At 51.9% G+C, this 21,975-nt stretch overlaps 3 protein-coding genes across 8 annotated transcripts; 2 read left to right on the top strand and 1 right to left on the bottom strand.

Annotated features, from left to right (window-relative positions):
- Nucleotides 1-321: 321 nt before the first annotated feature.
- DNALI1 (dynein axonemal light intermediate chain 1) lies at nt 322-6,130 on the bottom strand. Its single transcript, XM_021554766.3, has 6 exons — nt 5,997-6,130; nt 5,829-5,908; nt 5,581-5,750; nt 3,539-3,717; nt 1,591-1,755; nt 322-664 (listed from the first exon to the last, which is right to left on the bottom strand). Exons 1-6 carry the CDS (start codon nt 6,075-6,077, stop codon nt 629-631), a joined length of 711 nt encoding a protein of 236 aa, XP_021410441.2. The 5' UTR covers nt 6,078-6,130; the 3' UTR covers nt 322-628.
- SNIP1 (Smad nuclear interacting protein 1) lies at nt 6,076-11,127 on the top strand. The gene is made up of 4 exons (XM_021554811.3): nt 6,076-6,359; nt 6,432-6,534; nt 6,995-7,563; nt 9,685-11,127. Exons 1-4 carry the CDS (start codon nt 6,076-6,078, stop codon nt 9,947-9,949), a joined length of 1,221 nt encoding a protein of 406 aa, XP_021410486.3. The 3' UTR covers nt 9,950-11,127.
- Nucleotides 11,128-13,522: 2,395 nt separating this feature from the next.
- MEAF6 (MYST/Esa1 associated factor 6) lies at nt 13,523-20,187 on the top strand. 6 transcript variants are annotated; one of them, XR_013341179.2, is made up of 9 exons: nt 13,523-13,640; nt 13,754-13,869; nt 13,947-14,034; nt 14,602-14,647; nt 15,176-15,368; nt 18,136-18,165; nt 18,269-18,326; nt 18,926-18,959; nt 19,420-20,187. XR_013341179.2 is itself a non-coding variant. In XM_021554829.3 (8 exons), the coding sequence occupies exons 1-8, from the start codon at nt 13,545-13,547 to the stop codon at nt 19,426-19,428; spliced, it is 612 nt and encodes a 203-aa protein (XP_021410504.1). In that variant the 5' UTR covers nt 13,523-13,544; the 3' UTR covers nt 19,429-20,187. The 6 variants fall into 6 exon arrangements, 3 of the variants coding, with proteins under 3 accessions (XP_021410504.1, XP_021410505.1, XP_085416132.1); XR_002467720.2 differs by lacking the exon at nt 18,136-18,165; XR_014949955.1 differs by lacking the exon at nt 18,269-18,326 and having other exon boundaries at nt 16,497-18,165.
- The last annotated feature ends 1,788 nt before the right edge of the window (nt 20,188-21,975 follow it).

Genomic DNA, 21,975 nt, shown 5'->3' with positions numbered 1-21,975 from the left:
CCCAAGCTTTGATGTCGCCTGTGCTCAGTTACTGCTGATGGTTCTGACAAGGGATTTCCATCAACATTTCCATGAGCAGCTGATGGTTCTGACAAGGGATTTCCATCAACATTTCCATGAGCAGCTGATGGTTCTGACAAGGGATTTCCATCAACAGTTGACACCAGCTTGCAGCTACTCAGGGAAATGTCCCCAAGATGCCTTGTCAAAACTGAGCTACCATTTCTTTCTTGGTGCATGTGACTTACTTTTCTCCTAGGCACTTTTATATTGTTTCTGAATTTTCTACAACCTTTTCAAATTAATAATGTCAGAGAGATGTTTGCATTTAAAAATGTTTATTAGTTATTGCTTTAAAGGTCATTAGCACATTACCAACAAGCAAGTTCCAGACAAGTTCACTGTTCAAAGAGCTGACTGCTGAGATGGCTCTGAAGGAGGGAGCAGTAATTAATGAAGTTCTTGAATTTCAACTCTTCAAGAGAGAAAGAAAGAACACAGTTACACTGCCTGCTGTTACTGGTAAGTGAAAACTCAAGATTGTTTTAGGAAGACAAATCTTTGTCACTAATTGCAAGTTTCTTGCTCTGACAGCTCTTCTGAGCCTGCCTTGAGGACAACAAAACAATTAATTCTTTGCTGCAATGATGCATTCAAGTTGGGCCTGAAAAACAAATGAGACAGTGAGACAAATTAGATTTCCTAACCTAAAAAATAAACCTTCAGTGCTGTGAAGGGATAAATTTTCTTTTGGATGTTCACAGCAAGGAGCAGAGGGATGCTGTGCTGCTGCCAGGAGAGCCAGGCCAGGTTTGTTCCCCAGTAATTCCATTCTTACATGTTTTATAAATTAGTTTGTCGTTCCTGGCATGCACAGTTGTTGCATTCTGAGGAGAACAGAGCTGGCCTTGGCTCCATATGATGAGAAACTGTTTTGAATGTGAAGCATCAAGGGGGAAATTGAATAAAAGCTGTTAAAACAGTGGTCTGAATTCTCTGATTTGAAGCTGGACTATCTGAGCTAAATTAAGTATTTGGCTCTCTAGCATTTGGAACATGAACTGACTCTGGGACAAGAGTAGCTGGGAACAGCAAGTTTTGTGATTACTGAGAAAATTTGATGCCAGTTGTGGATGGATGGGAGCAGCTAAAATAACCCTCAGCAGTGGCACACACAGCTGGTCAAGTACAGGTACTTCAAGGAAGAATCGGATTCAGGGGCAACACACATCTGATCTAAGATTTGGGGTCATAAAACATTACAAGGCAGCCTGAAAATGTGAGTTAAAAAGTAAGATCTGCAGGAAAAGCAGCTTGCTCTAAGTGAAATGTTTTTAGCTGTAGCCAGAAACATTTGATACTGTTCAGGGTGACATTCTTTCCTTACTCAAAAGATGTGGGTTATTTTTCCTTTTAAAAACAAAATACAGAGGAGAAGCTCTGTTCTCCCCAAAGCCACATGCACAAATAATTATCCAATCCCTGCACAGTTGTTCTTGGGTAATATTTAATGTTAAACGGTGTGTTGTGTTACTAGGGCTTTAATGAGTATTTTACCACTAGTATTTGGAATTCTGGATTTTTACTGACCTTCAGCTGTTGGTTTGTCCGTTTGAGGAACAGAACCTCTTCACTGTGTTTCTTCTCCTCTATTTCTCGCCGCTCAGTTTCTTGCCTTTCAATAGCCTCACATTTCGCTTTCTCTTCACTCACTTGTTTTTCCAGCTCCTCCTTTTCCTCTTCCAGCTCTGCAATCTTGGAAAAAAAAGTACATATGTGTCTAGTTTTGTTGGCAAACAGTCAATTTTCAGTTCACATGGGACTGATGCCTTGAGAGGCTACCTAGAACAGAGGCTGGACAGAGTTAAAGGAATAAAGGAGGTGTTTATTAAAAGGCCTTCAAAGGATAAACTTTGGGCAGTGCAAGAGCCTGGACAAGGCTACACCCAAAATGCCGAGTCACGAGTTTTCACACTTTTGTAAGTATTGGTCCATTTCCATATTGGGGTAAATTCTCCAATTCCAGCTTCAGGTTATAAAGTCCCATCCTCCCAGTTTGCTCTAAACTTGCTGTTCATACTTTTTGGGCCTGAAGCTACAATGGTGTTCTCAGGCTGGAGAAGGATTGTTTTGTCTAACTAAACTGTGAAGAGAACTTGCTAACACTCTATATGAAGTTCAGAGCTATATACTACAGAATCTGAAAAACACAAGAGCTAAAATGTAAGGCATCAGGACAAAGTGGTGTGTGATGCAGTCTTTAAAGCTGTAGAAGAAACTTCAGAAGCGCAGCTAAGCCTGAGGACAGTGAGCTGAGTATTCTGATGGTCTTTGCTGCCATCCTGTGGAAACGGCAACAATGAGTTTAAGGATATAAAATCTGCTATTTTCACGTGCAGAAAATGGGGCCCCAAGGCGTCGCTCGTGTTGTCTCGCTTTAGTTTTCAGAGAAGACAAAAAATAACAGATTTCAGTAAAACAATTGTATTATATTAATTGGGATACTAAGACTAATTAAACTCTGCTTTTGCATTGTTTTCAACAGTAAAAGACAAATTCAGTATCATAGTTCATACATGGTGAGCAGATTCAGTGGACTATGTTTTTAATGTAATTATTTAGAATCCGTTGTAGAACGAGAAGCTGTAAAGATTTCAAGAGCACAAATTCCCTGAACACTATCAAAGAAGGATCTTCCCATAAAATAACCCACCACAGCAGAAACTTGACATTAAGCACTGTAAGGCAAAGAGGAAGGTGTCAAGACGGAAGGTGGAGGTTTGGAATTAGCATAGGGAACAAAAACTCTACTGTGCAGACTATGAGAAAAGAAACAACTGCTTACACCCTGTGTAGCCTCTACACCCTTTCCTCCAAGTGGTCTTTACACCTTTTTCTCCAAGTGGTCTTTACAACCTTTTCTCCAATTCCCTCACCCTTTTCTCCAAGTGGTATTTATATCCTTTTCTCCAACTCCCTCACCCTTTTCTCCAAGTGGTCTCTGCATCCTATTCTTCAAGTCCCTCACCCTTTTCTCCAAATGGCCTTTCCACCCTTTCCCCCCAGGCCCTCACCCTTTTTTCCAGGTTCCTCATCCTGTTCTCCAAGTGGCCTTTCCACCCTTTTCCCCCAGTCCTTCCCCCTTTTCTTCAGGTGGCCTTTCCCCCAGCCCCTCACCCTTTTTCTCCAGGTGGCCTTTCCCTCCTTTCCCCCAGTCCCTCACCCTGTTCTCCAGGTGGCCTTTCCACTCTTTCCCCCCTGTCCCTCCCCCTTTTCTCCAGGTGACCTTTCCACCCTTTCTGCCAGCCCCTCACCCTTTTCTCCAGGTGGTCATTACATTCTTTTCTCCAACTCCCTCACCCTTTTTTCCAAGTGGTCTTTACACCCTTTTCACCAAGTCCCTAATCCTGTTCTCCCAGTGGCCTTTCCACCCTTTTCCCCCAGTCCTTCACCCTTTTCCCCCAGTCCCTCACCCTTTCCCCCTGTCCCTCCCCCTTTTCTCCAGGTGGCCTTTCCAGCCTTTCCCCACTCCCCTCACCCTTTTCTCCAGGTGGGCCTTGCCCTGCTCGGCCAGCAGCGCCTTGCGCACGCCGAAGGCCATGCTGCTCTCGTAGAGCGCCTGGTACGCGGCGAGCGTCAGGCGCAGCTCGTCCCGCACGCGCAGCAGCAGCAGCCCCCGCTCGGCGCAGCTCACCGTGGTCTGCCGGATCAGCTCGTCTGCAAGGGAGCAACACAGGCTGCAGTGCCCTTCTCTGGGACACGGCTGCTCCTCTCACCTCTCACAGACAGAGCACGGCTTTCCCAGGCAGCGTTCTGGGAAAGGCAGTGACAGGCTCAGAGAAAAGAATGAGGAACAGTTCTTATCTTGCTGCACTGGGTGGTGTGAATATGTGGGATGTGTTATGGGGGTTTGTTTACCAAAGGGTGGTTGTGGGAATCCAGGGCTTCCCTCTGGCTGCCCTGGCAGGTCTGGGACCCTGGCAGGGGTCAGGAACCCCCCTGGACAGAGCCCCCAGAGACACTGGCTGTGATCTCTGTCCATGGAAAAGAGTTTTCAATCTTACAGGATGAATTACCAGCTCTGAGTGTTTGATATAAGTAATAATTAAATGTAGCACAGGTACAGAAGTAAAATTTTAGAATTTTAGATTAGGGGTTCAAAGGGGACAAGATGGAGGAAATTGGGCGTGTCTTGTCCTTCTTCTTCATGCCCTCCATGTTTCACTGTGGTGTTGGCATTTTTCTATTGGTTTAGGCTGGAAACACACTATTCAATGTAAATAATAGATATTAGCACATTATTGTAAATACAGCACACATAGTTTCTGGTATTTAATGTTTGTAACATCCCACTGAGGGCAGAGCCCCACATGCTGCCCTGCAGGACAGAGCTGCAGCAGGGCAGCAGAACATAAGCAAAAATAAACAACCTTAAAAACCAGCACAGACAAATTATAGCTACTTCTTTAGCAACAAGGCAAAAATCAGAGACTCTTTACAATCTCAGAATCATCAATACCACAGATTCCAACAGGTATTACTTAATTAGCATCAACTTCATGGTGATGGTGTTTTAAGTAAAAGACCAATTAAGTCCACCAGTAGCAAACTAGGGTATAAAAAGGCAATGGGTTTCTTTATAAAGTAAATTTCAGCCTTCTGTAAAATGCATGGAGTTCATGTCACTACTTACCCAGCTGGGGACCTGTTGCAGTGACACTCCACCACTCACTATGCCACACAACTGGAATCACACACTGAATCACAGAGCTGCCAGGTTGGAACAGACCTTCGAGATCATCAAGCCCTACAACCTCACCAAGTGCCACACACAATCTTTTTTTAAACACACGAGGGATGGTGACTCCACCACCTCCCTGGGCAAACCACTCCAGCACTTTATCACCCTTTCTATAAAAAACTTTTTCCTAATACCCAACCTGTATTTCCCTTGGTGCAGCTTAAGCTTCCCTATTTCATGGCGGTGTAAAACAGGGTTTTGGAAGGGTAAATGTGGCCCTGAAGGGTCAGTGGGGTCCTGAGATGTAAATGGGGTCCTGGAAGAGTAAAGAGGGTTGTCAGAGAATAAATGGGGTTCTGGAAGGGTAAATGGGGCCCTGAGGGGAAAATTAAGTCCTGGAAATGATGCTTTAAGTTTTAGCTTTTGTATAGAAGGGTAAAGAGGGTTCTGAGGGAATAGTGAAGGTCCTAGGGAGGTAAATGCAGGCCTTTGGGGTAAATGGGCCCACATTTAGGACATGGAATGTCCTAGAGACAGTAACAATTGATTTGTTTAGTTCCATTGCAGCTGTAGCATTGAGTGCAGCAGGTAAAAGCAGAGCAGTGGTGCAGCTCTTCGGGCAATGCCAATGATGCTATCCCCTAAAGCTGCAACAGCAAGCACTCAAAAACGTGTAATGGACTTGTTGCAGTCATGGGGGAGCCCTCAGAGGTTCCTGTGTCATCAGTGTGTGACACACACACGGCTCCAGGTTACTTTAAACAAACTTGGCTGAAGCGCAGCCAGGAGGACACCCGAGAGGATTGAGAGCTGTTTCCAGGTGCAGGCTGCGCACTGACCGAAGCACTGCGTGTAGAGCTCCCTGCGCACGGGGCACAGCCCGGTCTCCCGCGCCTGCCGCTGCTGCAGCTGCCGGTCCAGCTGCTCCTGCAGCTGCAGCACGTCCCGGCGGGTGCTGGGCGCGGTGGACACCTCCTGCACCCACAGCTTCTGCGCCTCCTCCCACTCCCTGCCAGAGAAGCAGCGGCCGTTACCGGGGCCGCCGGGCGCCCCGCGGCCCCGCCGGCCCCGGCCCGGCCCCGCTCACCGCGGCGGCAGGATGGCGTTCAGGAGCTCCTGCGGCTGCTGCGCGGAGGAGAGGCCGGCGGGGCCGCGCGGGGCCTGGCTCTGCGGGAACACGAGAGGGCAGCGCCGTGAGGGCGGCCGGGGCGCCGCGGCACCCTCGGCCCCCCGCGAGCCCCCCGCTGGCGCTCACCGCCGCGGAGGCCCGGTCTCCCCGGCGGGACACCAGCACGGGCGGGCAGTACCGCAGCAGCGACTCGGGCGGCGCCGCCATGGCGGCCGCGGGCCCGTCACCATGGCGGCCGCGGGCCCGTCACCATGGCGACCGCGCCGCCCGCCCCGCGCAGGCGCGGCCCCGCCCCGCGGGCGGAAGCGCTGCGGGCGGAAGCGGCGGCACTTCCGTGCGGGCGGGCGCCATGGAGGCGGCGGAGGAGCGGCGGAGAGAGCGGCGGCGGCGCCGGGAGGCGGCGGTGGTGAAGGCCGAGCGGCGAAGCCCCCGGCGCAGTGCGTCGCCGCCGGGCGAGGAGCGGCGGGGCCCGGCAGGGCGCGGCAGCAGGTAGGGAGGCCCAGCCGCTCGGCCCCGCGCTCGGCCCGGCCCCGCCGCTCAACCTCTCCCGTTGTTCCCCAGGTCGCCCCGGCGGAGGAGCAGGTCCGGGAGGAGGAGCCGCTCCCCGCGAGGCAGGAGGAGCCGCAGCCACAGCCCGCACCACGGCGCCGTGAGGGTAAAGCAGGTGAGTGGGGAGACTCGGCCGCGGCGGGTTCGGTAGGCGCCTCTTCATGTGTCAATTCCGATTGGGCCCTACATCGTGTCCCATGAGCAGAGAGAGGATCTGGGCCAGTCGGAGCTCCTGCTGCCCAGCTCAGGCTGTGCCACCCGTGGCTGTAGCTGCTCTCGGAGCCCTGCCTGTGGAGCTCCCGTGGGAGCCGTGCCCGTGGAGCTCCCGTGGGAGCCCTGCTCCTGCCACAGCACAGGCACCCCTGGGAGCTGTGTCCTCTCCCCAGAGCAGGCTACACTCGCTGTTTCTGGTGCTTTATTCGATGCCAGTTGTGGGAACCCAAGTAGGCTGGCAAGGAACTCTGTTCCACGTCTTGTCAGGGCTGCACGGTACATCCCAGTGTGTGTTTTCCCAGCGCGTGGCGCTGGGATTTTCCGAAAGGCTGAGCTGCTGCTCTCTGTGATCCTCCCTTCAGGAGCGAGACGATCACTGTCGCAGGGGCACCGAGGAGCGGAAGCAGAGGCACCCGGCGGAGCAGGAGCACCGGCGGGAGCGGGACAGGAGCGGGGAGCGGCACAAGGAGCACGCAGACAGGAGGAAGAACCCCGGTGAGAGGCCGGGAGCGCGCGGCCACGAGCGGGAGGCGCAGAGCCTGCGGGAGCAGCAGGCGGAGAGGGAGCTGCACAACGAGAGGCGGCGGGAGCAGCGGCAGAGCAGCGAGCAGAACGCAGAGCCCTGGCAAGCAGAGAGCAAACCCAAAGAAAAACCCGCTGCCAACAAGGAGAAGCCAAGCTTCGAGCTGTCAGGGGCGCTGCTGGAGGACACCAACACCTTCCGGGGCGTGGTGATCAAGTACAGCGAGCCCCCCGAGGCGCGCATCCCCAAGACGCGCTGGCGCCTGTACCCCTTCAAGAACGACGAGTTCCTGCCCGTGATGTACATCCACAGGCAGAGCGCCTACCTGCTGGGCCGGCACCGCCGCATCGCCGACATCCCCATCGACCACCCCTCCTGCTCCAAGCAGCACGCCGTCTTCCAGTACCGGTGAGAGCCTGGCAGGGCTTCCAAACGGGTTCCAGGTGGTTTTTGAATTGATAATGCAGTTTGTGGAGGTTTTTTTACCTAAGTAAGAAAAGTGAGTTTAGTTTGCATTTTTACAGTGTGTTAAAAGGTTACAAGAGTCTTAGGTTAAAAATGTTACCGTCTTCTAGTACCTCTTCCAGTACTGGTGAGAGCCTGGGATGAGTTCTGAAGGGATTTGAGGTGGTTTTTGAATTGGTTTTGATAATGCAGTTTGTGGGGTTTTTTTTACATAAGTGGTAAAAGTGAGTTTAGTTCGCATTTTTTTACGGTATGGGTTAAAAAGTTAGAAGAGTCTTAGGTTAAAAGGATTACAAGTTACAAGAGTCCTAGCTTAAAAACAGTACCATCTTCCAGTACCTGTGAGAGCCTGGCAGGACTTCTGAACGGGTTTCAGGAGTTTTTGAGTTCGTAATGCAGTTTATGGGGCTTTTTTACGTAAGTAAGAAAAGTGAGCTTAGTTTGCGTTTTTACAGTATGGGTTAAAAAGTTACAATACTTAGGTTAAAAGGGTTAAAAAGTTACAAGACTTAGGTTAAAGAGGTTACTGTCTTCCAGTACCAGTGACAGCCTGCGACAACTTCCGAACAGGTTCGAGGTGACTTTTGAGGTGATTTTGATAATGCAGTTGGTGGGGTTTTTTTTACCTAAATAAGAAAAGTGAGTTCAGTTCACATTTTTTACAGTATGGGTTAAAAAGTTACAAGACTTAGGTTAAAAAGGTTAAAAAGTTATGAGAGTCTTAGGTTAAAAATGTTACCGTCTTCCAGTACCTGTGAGAGCCTGGCAGGAGTTCTGAATGGCTTTGAGGTGGTTTTTGAATTGATAATGCAGTTTGTGGGGTTTTTTTACCTAAGTAAGAAAAGTGAGTTTAGTTCGTGTTTTTACAGTATGGGTTAAAAAGTTACAAGAGTCTTAGGTTAAAAGGTCTTCCAGTACCTGTGAAAGCCTGGGAGGAGTTCTGAAGGGGTTTGAGATGGTTTTTGAGTTGGTTTTCATAATGCAGTTTGTGGGGTCTTTTTTAATGTAAGTAAGAAAAGTGAGTTTAGTTCATGTAAGAGCTCCCTGCATTTCAAATTCCAGCAAGGGAGGAAAGCAGCACACAAAGCAAGTGCCTTGGAATGGGTGGCTGGGAGGGGACAGTTTGCTGTTGGCACATGTCAAGTGGAATTTATGCTGCAGGTCATCCCAGCAGTGGCCAAATATATCTGAAGTTCAGCTAGCAGCAAGCAGAGAAATCACACAGGGGGTTAGATACAGTGTGGGGTGTGAATCCAGGCTGGAGTCACCCAGCAGCTGTGATTGACTGGGAGCATTCACAGGAAACAGAAAACAGGGCTTTTTACCCCAACTCTGTGGGATGGGAACTGTTTCTTAATCCCAGAGAAGCACCCTGGGCATGGAGCCATCAGCTCCTGGGTGCTGCTGCCAGCACTAACAGCTTTAGCATCAGCCCCACGGATGTGAGAGCATTTCAAGGAGATGTTGGTTTGTTTGCTCGCTGTGATGCACAGGAGTGTGGGTCTCAGATTCAGTCAAAGAAAGAAACTGAGAGTTTCTAGCTGGGCAGAAGCCTGGGAAAGAGCTGGACAAGAATATAAATAATTCTTTGTCTCTCTTGTTATTCACATTGTTTATAGTTAAGTTCTATCACTGTGTGTCAAGCACTTTGCACCAATAGTTTGGGTTGTTTTCACTTCAGGACCAATGGAGTTGGTCCTCACGAAGCTCTTTATAAAAGAGCAGGGTATTTTGAATAAATCGGAGTTTTACTCTCAGCAGCCTTCTAAGCCAGTCTTCTCATTCCTGTCCTGCCTCGACAGCGACACAGGAGTGCTGCTGCCAGCAGTGCTCTCTTGGAGAACATCTGTCCCAATGCAGGAGCTGCTGTGCTACAGCAGCAGAGCTTTAGGGATGATGCAGCCTCTCTCAGAATCCGCTGTCTCGCAGTTTCTTGTTGCTCTCCTTGGTTCAGATGAGTGTCCACTGCACAAACCACTGCTCGTGGAGCACAGTTTGTGCCTCACGTGCTTTCAGCGCCCTTGCCGTGTCTCTGGTGGCTCAGGCAGTGCTTTTGTCCTGCAGGCTGGTGGAGTACACCCGAGCTGACGGCACCGTGGGCCGCAGGGTGAGGCCCTACATCATCGACCTGGGCTCGGGGAATGGCACCTTCCTCAACAACCAGCGCATCGAGCCCCAGCGCTACTACGAACTGAAGGAGAAGGACGTGCTCAAGTTCGGCTTCAGCAGCAGGGAGTACGTCCTGCTCCACGAGTCCTCAGATAAATCTGAGGCCAACGCCAAGGACGATGATGAGGATGAGGAGAAGGAGGAAGAGTCTGACAGTTAACGGATGAGGAAGAAGCAGGGGAGAGGCAGAGGAGAGAAACTCCTCGTGGTTGAACGGGACTGGGATGTGAACACGGAGCATTGCAGCACTGATGCCTCTTGTTGCCTTAAAGTCTTTTCTGTGTTGCTGGTCTGTTCCCATAGTTTGTTTTGGGGGGGCTTTGCTCGTTATTCGTGTTTGATAGTTTTGCATATCAGGAAATACAGCTTTATTTTTATTTTATTTTTCTCCCAAGAAGCCGAAGAGCACCTGGATGTGAAAACTCTGGTGCTGGAAACCCTCCACAGATGTTGTCAGACTCTTCCAGCAAACCATGTCAAACACGGACAGCATCTGGAAAATTTTTATGACTTGTTTTGTTATATCCCTTTGAAAATGCTACAGACTGAAAGGTTAGAGAGTACCTGATGCTCGTTCTTTTCTGTAGCTTGCCAAATTCCTCTGCCTGTTGGGAGTTCTGACAGGAGAATTTACCGGAATCACTGCTAAAATGGCAGAAATGTGCAAAGACCCTCATGAATTTGTATGTTTTGGGTATCTAATTTGCCTCATGGTTACTGAGGGATGGGCATTTCACTGGAATTCCACCTAGGAATCACAAGGGAATGTGAAACAGAAGTTAAATAATTCCTGGAATTTCAGGTGATGAGACTGTGACCCAAGTTCCCTGTTCCCACACATGATGCTGAAACTGTCCTGGATGTGGAGTGTCTGGGTTGTAAGCTAGAGCCCTAATTTCTACCCCCACCCCAGGGTTTGTGTCAGACAGAAACACCTGTGACAGGGTGACGTGTTTTAACCAGTTTGCACTATTTAAGTTCTCTTTTTATAAAAACTTCCCCAAGTCCTTTGTTGAGCACAGTGAAGAAGTCAGTGTTCAGGGAGGAAGCACCAGTCCCACTCAGTGGGAGCTGCAGTTTTTGGTGTCTCCTCCAACGTTGCTTTATGTTCAGTGTGTATATCCCACCCTTCACTGATTTCACCTGGGTGTTTGTGGTCTCACCTGTTCGTCCCTGCTGTGTACAGACTGTACACAAAGGTGCTTGTTGTACACATTGACAGTGTAAATATGGGGCATTGCTGTGGGGTTTCAGATGGGTAGGATGGGGTTTGAGCAGGAGGAGCTCCTTTATATCTGCTCCAAGGGTTTTTAAATAAACAATTTGTAAATTTAGCCATGATTGCTTTCTGTTGTAATATTTTTTATTGGATGTTTGGGGGAAAAAATGGGTGAAATGGCAATTTTTGGGAAAAAATTGTGGGAAATGGGATTTTTGGGAAGGAGTGACAGCACCTATCAAAAGATTTGTTAAGCTCCGAATGGGAGGTGCCAGAATTGCTGTACTGCAAAAGGGCAAACTGGCCCCCAAACTGCAGAGGATCAGAGCGACACAGTTTAATAGGATCACAGAAAGGTTTGGGTTGGAGGTGTCAGGAAAACTAACCCACACCTGAGGGTTATGCCCAAAAAAGAGACAGAGGAGTCCTGGAATTTATTCCAATAAAGGGAGAGGCCATGGGGCATTTCCCATCGAGTCTCTCAAGTTGTTAGAGGATGAAGCCTCCTTTTTATCCCAATTTCTCAGCCACATTTCCCTCTCTCTTTCCCCACTGGCTGAGGTATTTGAGAGGTACAAACTTCCCAATACAGACCCCCTTCTAATGTATATCCCCACCTTTTCCTTGTCAGTCAGTGGAATTCCTATAGAATCAATGCTTCTTCCCACTACTTCTTTCATCTCTCAATATCCAATTTTATTTATCAGCAGACCCACAGTAGATCTGTAAACACAAATCCCTCTCATTCCATTCATCAATCAGTGAAATCCCACTGCTGCTTTTACCTCAGCGCTAGTTTTACCTCCCCACAGTTGGTTTGTAAAGACAAATCCCTCATTGCTTTCAGAGGGACCCTGAAGACCGCAGAACCGGGGAATATGTGAATATCTGAATAGGGGAATATCTGAATATCTGAACCAGGGACTGTCTAAATGTCTGAACCGGGGAATATCTGAATATCTGAACTGGGACTACCTGAATCACTGGGTGGGCAGGACCACCGACCGTTCCCATTCCCATCGCTGCTGTCGCCACCACGTCTCTGTGGCTGTCTCTGTCACTGTTGCCGCTGCTGTCGCTACCGCTATCTCTGTCCCTGTCCCTGTCTCTATCCCTGTCCCTGTCTCTATCCCTGTCCCTGTGCCTATCCCTGTCCTGTCCCTGTCCCCATCCCTGTTCCTGTCCCTGTGTCCCCATCCCCATCCCTGTCTCTGTCTCTGTCTCTGTCCTCTCCCTGTCCCTGTCCCCTGCCTCTATCCCTGTCCCCGTCCTGTCCCTGTCCCTGTTGCTGCTGCTGTCGCTATTGCTGTCCCCGTCCCTGCCTCTGCCCCTGTCCCCTGTCCCCATCCCAGCCCCTGTCCCTGTGTCCCTGTCCCTGTCCCCCGTCCCTGTCTCTGTCTCTCTCCCTGTCTCTGTCTCTATCCCTGTCGCCGTCCCTGTCCCCATCCCTGTCTCTCCCCGTCCCCCGTCCCTGTCCCTGTCTCTGTCCCTGTCCCTGTCCCTGTCTCTGTCTCTATCCCTGTCCCCGTCCCTGTCCCTCTCCCAGTCCCTGACCCTGTCTCTGTCTCTATCCCCATCGCTATCCCTGTCCCCGTCCCTGTCCCCATCCCAGCCCCTGTCCCTCTCCCTGTCCCTGTCCCCGTCCCCCGTCCCTGTCCCTCTCCCTCTCCCCGTCCCTATCTGGGTCCCCGTCCCCGTCCCCGTCCCTGTCCCTGTCTCTGTGTCTATCCCCGTCCCTGTCCCTGTCCCTGTCCCCGTTCCTGTCCCTGTCCCTGTCCCTGTCCCTGTCCCTGTCTCTATCCCCATCGCTGTCCCCGTCCCCGTCCCTGTCCCTGTCCCTGTCCCTGTCCCTGTCCCTGTCCCTGTCCCCGTCCCCGTCCCCGTCCCCGTCCCTGTCCCTGTCCCTGTCCCTGTCCCTGTCCATATCCCTGTCCCTGTCCCCGTCCCCGTCCCTGTCCCTGTCCCTGTCCCTGTCCCTGTCCCTGTCCCTGTCCATATCCCTGTCCCTGTCCCTGTCCCCGTCCCTGTCCCTGTCCCTGTCCCCGTCCCCGTCCCTGTCCCTGTCCCTGTCCCTGTCCCCGTCCCTGTCCCTGTCCCCGTCCCCGTCCCTGTCCCTGTCCCTGTCCCCGTCCCTGTCCCTGTCCCTGTCTCTGTGTCTATCCCCATCGCTGTCCCTGTCCCTGTCCCTGTCCCTGTCCCTGTCCATATCCCTGTCCCTGTCCCTGTCCCTGTCCCTGTCCCTGTCCCCGTCCCCGTCCCTGTCCCTGTCCCTGTCCCTGTCCCTGTCCATATCCCTGTCCCTGTCTCTGTCTCTATCCCCATCGCTGTCCCTGTCCCTGTCCCTGTCCCCGTCCCCGTCCCCGTCCCCGTCCCTGTCCCTGTCCCTGTCGCCGCCGCTGTCGCTGCCGCCGCCTCCCCCGCGCTCCCGGCTCCGCAGCGCCCCTGGCGGCCGCCCGGCGCCGCCGCTCCCGGCTCCGCAGCGCCCCTGGCGGCCGCCCGGCGCCGCCGCGCCCCGCCCCGCGCAGGCCGCGCCGCCATGGCCGCGCTGCACGCCAAGGCCGGCGGGCCGCCGCAGATCCCGGACACCCGCCGGGAGCTGGCCGAGCTGGTGAAGCGCAAGCAGGAGCTGGCGGTGAGCGCCGGGGCCGGGCTGGGCGCGGGGCGGGCGGCGGCGGCGCGGCCGGGGCGGCGGCGGGGCCGGGCGGCGCGGCCGGGCCTGCTCCATGCGCGGCGGCGTTCCCTCAGGAGACGCTGGCCAACCTGGAGCGGCAGATCTACGCCTTCGAGGGCAGCTACCTGGAGGACACGCAGATGTACGGCAACATCATCCGCGGCTGGGATCGCTACCTCACCAACCAGAAGTGAGTGGCGGAGGCGCTGCCCGCCGGCCCGGGCCCCCCGCCCGCCGGCCCCGCCATCCCGCCTGTCTCTGTTTCAGGAACTCCAACAGCAAAAACGACCGCAGGAACCGCAAGTTCAAGGAGGCCGAGAGGCTCTTCAGCAAGTCCTCGGTCACCTCGGCAGCGGTGAGTGCCGGGATGAGCCCTGACCGCTGTGCTCACCCCTCTCCTTATCCCTGGCCCCATCCCTTTCCTTGCCCCCATTCCTCTTCCTGTTTTTTCCCCGTCCCTCAGTCCTGCTGTGATCACCTGCAGAATGACTTCCCCATTTGCAATCCCATCCCTGCCCTGGCTCCCTGCCCTAAGCATCCCCATCCCAGTCTCCATTCCCATCCCTTTCCTTGCCCCCATTCCTGTTCCTGCTTTATCCCGATCCCACCCCTGTCCCTTGGTGCCTCAGTCCCGCTGTGATCACCTCCAGAATGACTTCCCCATTTGCAATCCCATCCCTGCCCTGGCTCCCTAAGCATCCCCATGCCACCCTGCAGCCCCTTCCAGAGCCCTTTCCCAGTGTTTGGGGTGGGAGGCTGCCTGTGCCTGCTGTCACCGCTGTCCCCTGGCTTTGTCACCAGACCCCCGGTGCCACACGGGGCCATGGGCATCAGAGGGACGTGTCTGTGTGAGCTGGGCTCCATGCTTTGAGCACTGGGAAGTGAATCCCTGCTTGGCTTGACATCCCATTTGGTTTCCCAGGCTGTCAGTGCGTTAGCTGGAGTCCAGGACCAGCTCATTGAGAAGCGTAAGTCCCTTCGTCACTTTTCTCTGAATTTGGGAAGAATTACACTGTCCCCCACCATTCAGCCCTGTCTCAGCCTTCCAGATCTGGGCTGGGGTCTGGCTCCCCTTCCCAATCCCTGTGTCTGCTGCCCTCGGGCTGCTCCTGTTGACTTCCCAAGTTCTTTCCAGGCTCAGAGGGCTTTGTTGTGTGTAAAAGGGACTGGAATTGCTTTGGTGCTGTGTGGAGGAAGAGGCTGGACGAGCTGAAGCACTGCATCTGTAGATGTGTCAGTCACAGGAGACCTGGGGAGGGACCACACACCCCCAGGACACTGAAAAAACATTTTTGTGATCAGCACCAAAGGGGATGTAGTTCCTCAGTGCTGAGGAGCAGCTTCCTGTGTGTCCTGCAGGGCTGTGTCCCAGGCTCTGTGATTCACCTGGTGCTGCAGGGCTCAGGTGCCTCTGCTGCTGTGCTGGGGTTGTTTCTCCCACTCAGGGCTGTGCCAGGAGCTCACCCTGGTGCTCACCTGCCTTTGTCCTGCTCTAGGGGAGCCGGGCAGTGGCACAGAGAGTGACACTTCTCCAGACTTCCACAACCAGGAGAATGAGCCCAACCAGGAGGATGCTGAAGAGCTGGATGGCTCCGTGCAAGGTGTGAAGCCCCAGAAAGCTGCTTCCTCCACTTCCTCTGGGAGCCACCACAGCAGCCACAAAAAGAGAAAGAACAAAAACAGACACAGGTCAGTGGGACCAGCAGCCTGCTCACCACACCTGGACAGTTGGCTGGGGCTGGATTGAATTTATTGCCTGAGGGGAACCAGTAGCACGTTGGAATAACCAACAGGCAGCTGGGGTCAGTTGTTTGGGTGTTTTTCTTGGTTTTGGAAGAGGAGGGGAGAGTGCCAAGGAAATTAAACAAGCAGCACAGGGTGCTCACTCCAGCTGTGGCACAGCTGTGCTTCTGGGCAGCTTCTCCAGCTCTTCCATCTCTCCAGGATAAAGCTTGTTCCTTCCATCAGGTCCTGACCTCCTGAGCTTGCTGCTTGGTTTCTGTAGGGCAGGAATGTTAGTGCTTTCTTTGAAGGAGGGTGGAAAGCAAATGGGAATGTTTTTGGGGTTTTGGACACTCCCAGTGTCTGGATTTCCACTGCAGCCCCTTCCAGCTCTCACATCCCTATGGAGTCTCAGTGCTGGCATAGAGGAGTTGCTGTGTCACCTTCACCTGAGAGTGTTTGTTATTAAACTGACCTGAAATTCATGTGAAACAGATTCCTTGAACTCTTTTCTGGTTGGATTTACCTGTCCAGCTCTGCCCCTAAGGTGTCATGAGGGCGATGAGCTGGTCCCTGTGCCCTCAGCCCAGGCTCTGGCAGTGACAGTGCCTGTGAGTCAGGCCCTGAGGGAGGAAAGCTGAGGAGAGGAGATACTCAGAGCTGTCTGGAAGGATTGCTGAACTGGGGCCTAGGGATCTCACAGAAGTAATGGAGCTTTTAAAACTCTCTAGTTTTAAAAGCTCTCTCAGAGCCAGTCTGTGCTGGCTCTGAGCTGTTGCCTCTGCCTAGGGACAGGCTCTCCTCTTTAAGGGACCTGCCATGCAATTAGAGAAAGGATTTAAAGTGGTAAAAGCTTAAAAGGGGGGCTGGGGCAGTTGGGGTGGGGACACGAGGTAGGTACAATGCTTGAAAAATGCTTAACTCCTTTTTTGCCTTCATTAAGTGTTGGGTCATTAGTGTGTCTTTAATTCTTGGGTCAGAATTTCCTTCCTACAGCAGCTTGAATTGGGCAAATATCCGAAAGGACTGGATGTCCCTTTGGTTCCCCATGGGCTGGGAATCCAAAGAAGTTCAAATCTCTTTTTTTGCCTGTAGATATTTGGAAGAAGTTCAGGAATAACACAAGAAACTACATCCGTGAACAAGTCCAGAGAAACAACCTGTAAAACTGAAGTACAGCTTAAGAAAACTGCCATTTCAAACAAATTATAAAATATTCTCCCTGGACAAACCATGGCCAACAACATGGTGGGGTGCAGGGCAGGTGCTGGAACTGACATAAATCTCTTTGCTCTGGTCCATGACCTGGACTTTAGGGACAGGAGCTGGGGGGAAGCTGCCTCCCAACAGGTTGTGTGGCTCTGGGTTCCTTCACATCCCCCTCTGCAGCTTTGGCTGCTGCTGCCAGGCCAGGCTGCTGGACAGAGGAGCCCTGCCCTGCTCACCTGTGGCAGCTTCTGTGTTCCCAGGCTGTGTCAGACACTCAGCGAGGCAGGAACTGACTGTTTGTAATGCTCAGCAGGGCCAGATAGACAATTAAAAACGATAAAAAGATAATTAAATTTGTCTGTAATAAAAGCTCTGTTAAAATTGTGATTGCTGTTACTGACTATCCCCTAAATTTTGGCAGACAAGACCAAACAATTCTCAAGTATATTTAGGCCAAAAACACCCCAGCAACAACCCAATCCCTGGTCGTGCAGCGAGGGTGTTCCACAACCCCACAGGTGCTCCAGCCAGACCTGTGGGTCTGTCCCCTGAGGGGTCTGGCATGAAAAAGAGAAAAATAAAAAGAAATGCTGGCTTTTCTCTTGATTCAGAAGCTCTTCCTCTTGCCAGCACGACTCTGGGTTTCACTCCTCCATGAACTGGAGGTGCTGGGAAAGCACCCTGCAGGACCTCGCTGGGTTCCCCTGTGGGGACCTTTGGCTTCAGGTGCACACAGGGCCTCAGGTGTGGCTCCAGAGGCTCTGCTGTCCCTCTGCTCCCTGCCACACCACAGCAAGGCCAGGCTGGATATTTTCTGTGTGCTCAGCTGTTGTCACAGCTAATAAGAGTTTGAGGGAACCCAGCACTGTTTGCTCCTAGCAGTGCAGTGCTGGAATGGGATTCTGTGCTCAGTCCTTCCTCCCCAGTGCCAGCTGTGGGCACAGCTGTGTCTGGAGGTGGTGCTGTGGCTCTTGTCTCAGGGGTGGGACAGTCACCAAACTGCTCAGCTCTGGCCAAACGTCCCTGGGCCACCACTGCTGGGGACAGTGCTGGGGGTGTGGGGGGAGAGCCCAGTGCAGGATTGGGCACCAAGTTGTGTGTCCCCTCTCCTGAGCCAGCTGCGCCTTGCCCTGGCAGCCCAGCCCCCTCCCCAGCTTCCTGACCCCTCATTTTGGTTTTCCAAGCCCTCGGGTTCCTATCCTGCCCCTGAGCTCTGCCCTCTGCGGGTCTGCCCCTCCTTCAGCTCCTAAAATCCCGTGTGAACCAAACCCACCTCTGCTAACAGCTCTTGTTCCCAGAAACCCACTGGGGAGGGGGACTCTGGAGTGCCAGCCCGGAGTGCTTTTTGTGTCCAGTCCTGGTTAATCAGATATCTGAAAAACTTGATGGTGTTTGAACACTGGCTTTCTTATTTATTTCGTTTAATTTTTTAGCAATCTCGCTAGGGTGGCTAATCAATTAATTGATTTAATTCATTAGTATATTAATTTCTATTGCTTTCTTCCTTTCAAATGCTGCCCCTCAGCCCGTCTGGCATGTTTGATTATGACTTTGAGTAAGTTTGACTTGAATTAGTACTTGTGCTGTGTTGTTAGTGTGTAGACACCGATGTGCCTTTTGAGACCTCGCTAACCCCTAGTTTATCTGTTTAATTGTAGGTATGTATATTAGGTTAGGCTGGGAAGTTTTTTTTAAAAACAGAAAAGCGTGATGGAGGTAACATTTTATTTAATAACTTCAGCAAATTATAAATTAACTTCACTCTTCTTTACCTTTCTGTTTCATATTTAAATAGATAAAACTTTTTAACTTTAAAACTTAGTTTAAAAACTGATTCTTTTGGCTTTGCTGCTTAAGGAGATAAGTATAGACATGGATATTTCCTGTTGGAAAAATGTACTAAACTCAGTAATTTTGGCTCATATAATCCTTGTCATCTTAACTCCTCTCTCTATCCAAGTAAATAACTCTCACGCCATGTCTGGCTAATTACCTGTGGCATAGTTACACTTCTGGCAGATTAAATTAACATAAAGCATGCCTAGTTCCCCTTGTTCACCTGCCTAAGTGCCTTGTGATTGACTGTGCCCCTTGATTAACTCTGTCTGGGAGTGGATGGAATCTGCTTTTTGGCAAATAATAACTCGACTCTCCTCTGCTGCTCTCATGCCCAGTAACGCTGGGAACAGCCCTGGCTCAGCCAGTTGGGAGTGGATGGATTAACCATAGTCTCTGTCGTAGCTGTGCCCTGTGCAGTGACTCTGGTGTTGGGTCAGCTATTGACATGGACGTTTCTCTTGTCTTTCCAACCACAGGATTGATCTCAAGTTAAACAAAAAGCCAAGAGCCGTAAGTATCCGTGCTCTGTCTGTGTTTTCATTGCTCACTGGAAGGGCTGGCTGACTCTCAAGCTTTAAAAACCCTCCTGCTGCTGCTGTCATTTGAGTTCTTACTGTCATGGTTGAGGAGTCACAGCGTGAGATCAGCATTGTCCCCTGGCTGTGACAGCAACTGAGCCCAGGTGGGCTGTTCTGAGCCCAGGTCACAGATAACTCCTGTGTGCTTCTCATGGAAAAAGCTGCTTTGCATCCTGTTATTTTGTCATGATCTGGAGCATCAAAAGCATCTGGTTTGAGTTGATACTCAAGGCTGGAAGGGTCCTGCTTTTCAGTGTTTAGCTACAAGGAAAAGATCTGTTTTCCTGCAGCTAGTGGTGTGTGAGATGAGAGAGGACTGAGAACCCCCAGCTCCAAGAGCAGAATCGGAGGTGGGAAGGTGTTAATGTGCCTGTGCTGTCCTTTCTCTGCAGGACTACTAGAGCCATCAGTGCTGATGCTCCTGGGATTTAGGTCTGTGACTCCCCACTGAGAAGCCCTGAAGCAGGATGGCAGCTGCAGCAGGAGTGACTCACTCTAAGGGACTTGGATGGGGGGAGGAAATCCTGGACCATGTACTTTGCATCATTTTTAAATCACCTGAGTTGCAGGAAGACAAAGGTGGTGTAGTAGTTGTAGTTCTGAATTCCTGACTGTTCTGTGCTTCCACCTTGGTCGGGAACTTGCTGAAAAGGCTGATACTGCTGCCCCCCTGTCACCTGCAGACCCACAGAGAGGCATTTCCTTTTCCACTGGAACTGGGGTAGGATTCAGTGTGTCCCATTCATGTTGTGAGACTTAAATTTACTTTCATTGCTGATATTTAGCTTTGCAGGTTTGGTTTTGTTCTATTTCGTTGGTTTCATTGTGCCTTTTTTAAAGCTGAAGTGTATAGTTACAAGTTGACTTTGGGTTTCTTTGTTTAGTCCGTGTAGTGGAAGGTTCTTCATTTTGTGGAGCAGCTCTTGATTCTTACTCAAGCAGAGAAGAAGGCAGTTTAACCCTTTTCTCTTAGTTTCATTTTAAACACCATCTCCTGATATTCCTCAGTGTTTTAGGTGCAGGAAGGGCCAGAGCTCAAAGCCAACTCTTCCCTGTCGCTGACTTTGGGTGGATTCTCTTTTTAATACAAACCTCTGTCATTTGTACATAAACAATAAAAGTTCCATGTTTGTGTCTTCTCATGGTTTATTCAGTCCAAACTTTGACTCCTGGTGCTTTTTAGTGTCCACCTGCTTCATGGGGACTTGCTGGGGTTCTTCCCTTTGGCACTGGAGCTGTTCCTTGCCCTGTGGCCCACGGGAGGTTCTCCTGGTGCTTTCTCTCCTCGGGGTAGTGTTCCTAAGTTCTGCAGGGAGTGCCAGGCTCTGTTCTCCAGCTGTGTCTGGCTGATCCTGCTGCAAGGCAGGACTGGAATGTGCACGGTTCTGCTGGCATATTGCTTGCAGATCAGGGATGGATGAGGCAGCTGGATTGTCCCTGGAGTGGGACAGGAATCACGGCGAGCAGCACCGCGTCAGGATGTCAGAATCTCAGTTCTGTGCTTGAACTGAGCTGTGGGGAGTTGCTTTCTTTGTCAGTGCTGGGATGTGTTTGTGTAACTCCTGCTGCTGGAGGGAGACGTGGGACAGGGGCAATGGGACAGGGCCCATGGGACAGGGCTGTCCCAAGTCCCCAGAGTGTGCCCGGCCCGTGGCACAGCCGAGGGTTCGTGTGTTCTGCTGCACCTCTGCTCCCCTGGGGTTTGGGATCTTCCTCAGCTCTCTCCAGGGAGCAGCTCTCTGAGGGAGCAGAATTCTGCTTTGGGCAGTGTCTGATCCGGGGATCAAGACAGCTCCGTGTTTGTTCCTGGAGGGAGCTGGCTTATCCTGCAGGGAGCTGGGTCTCTGCTGGGGACTGGCGGCTGCTTCTCCACGGGGGTTCAGGATAAAGCAGCTTAAAGGCCAAGCTGCAAAGCCGGCCTACTTCTGGGTTTTAACTTACAGTTTAAGTACAGGGGGGTGGACGATCTAGAGAACAGCATGAACTACAAAGCCCTGCTCCTCCACAGCTGGAAAAAAAAATTCTCTGCTGATGGTTTTGATTCTCTTGGTATGAAAACAGTTCTGCTGCTGCTGCTCCAAGCAGGGATGGCTGGAGCACCTGGATTCCAGAGGCTGAAGTCTCTGCTGCACCTCTGACCTCGAGGAAAGCTGCCAGACTTTCTTGGGTGGAACATTTTGGAGAAGCAGCAAAGAGCTGCTGTAGTTCAAAGCCTCTGTGCAGGCAGGTTGTGTGGCAGGGTCAGCTCTGCATTCCCTGTGACGCTTTGGGGTGCTGCAGGGACAATGGGGAAGTGCAGCCATTCCTGCCTCTGGCTCTGTGTGTCACCAAAGGAGGGGACAGCCTGTTCTGCACCCTGAGGTGGGCACATTGATTGGGGCAGAAGGAGAAATGGCACACACTGGATTCAGTCAAAGGATCAGCTGTTCCCCGCCGGGTCCTGACTCCAGCAGTTATGCCTAAAACTTCCACTTGTCTTCTGAACACTTCTGTTTTACTTCCTAAAGAACCTGAGTGACTAAAGATGCCCAGGGTGGCCAGTGCCTGGCCACAGGAGTCACAGGGAGCTGCACAGACTTTACCTGAATGCTAATTAAAGCTAAAAATAGTGGTTAGAACTATTTCCCCAGTCCTTTGCTTGTGAAAGATGAATCCCGAGCAAAGGAAAGCATAGAAGAGCATCCACCGTCCTTACGGGCCCCAAAGGTGGAGCGTTGAGGAAAGGCTAATCCCTGCACAGCCTGTCCAGGAGGATTAGGCAGGAGCTCATCTGGTCGCCGAGGGGCAGGAGGGGCCGCGCCCGGCGCATGGCTGGGTAAGGGGGCAGCGGGGAGGGGGCGGGGGTCCCGCGGGTCCGCTCCCCTCTCGCCGGGACGGACCCCGACCCTCGGCATCGCTGATGGGGCGAGGGCAGCGGCGGGCGCTCAGCGGGTGCCGCTCCGCAGGTG

Source organism: Lonchura striata, chromosome 23 (genome assembly GCF_050655825.1).
Source record: "Lonchura striata isolate lonStrDom1 chromosome 23, ASM5065582v1, whole genome shotgun sequence".
In the NCBI taxonomy this organism is placed as follows: Eukaryota; Metazoa; Chordata; class Aves; order Passeriformes; family Estrildidae; genus Lonchura; species Lonchura striata.
Note: the sequence above shows the minus strand (reverse complement) of the source record. Positions and strands in the feature narration are given on the sequence as shown.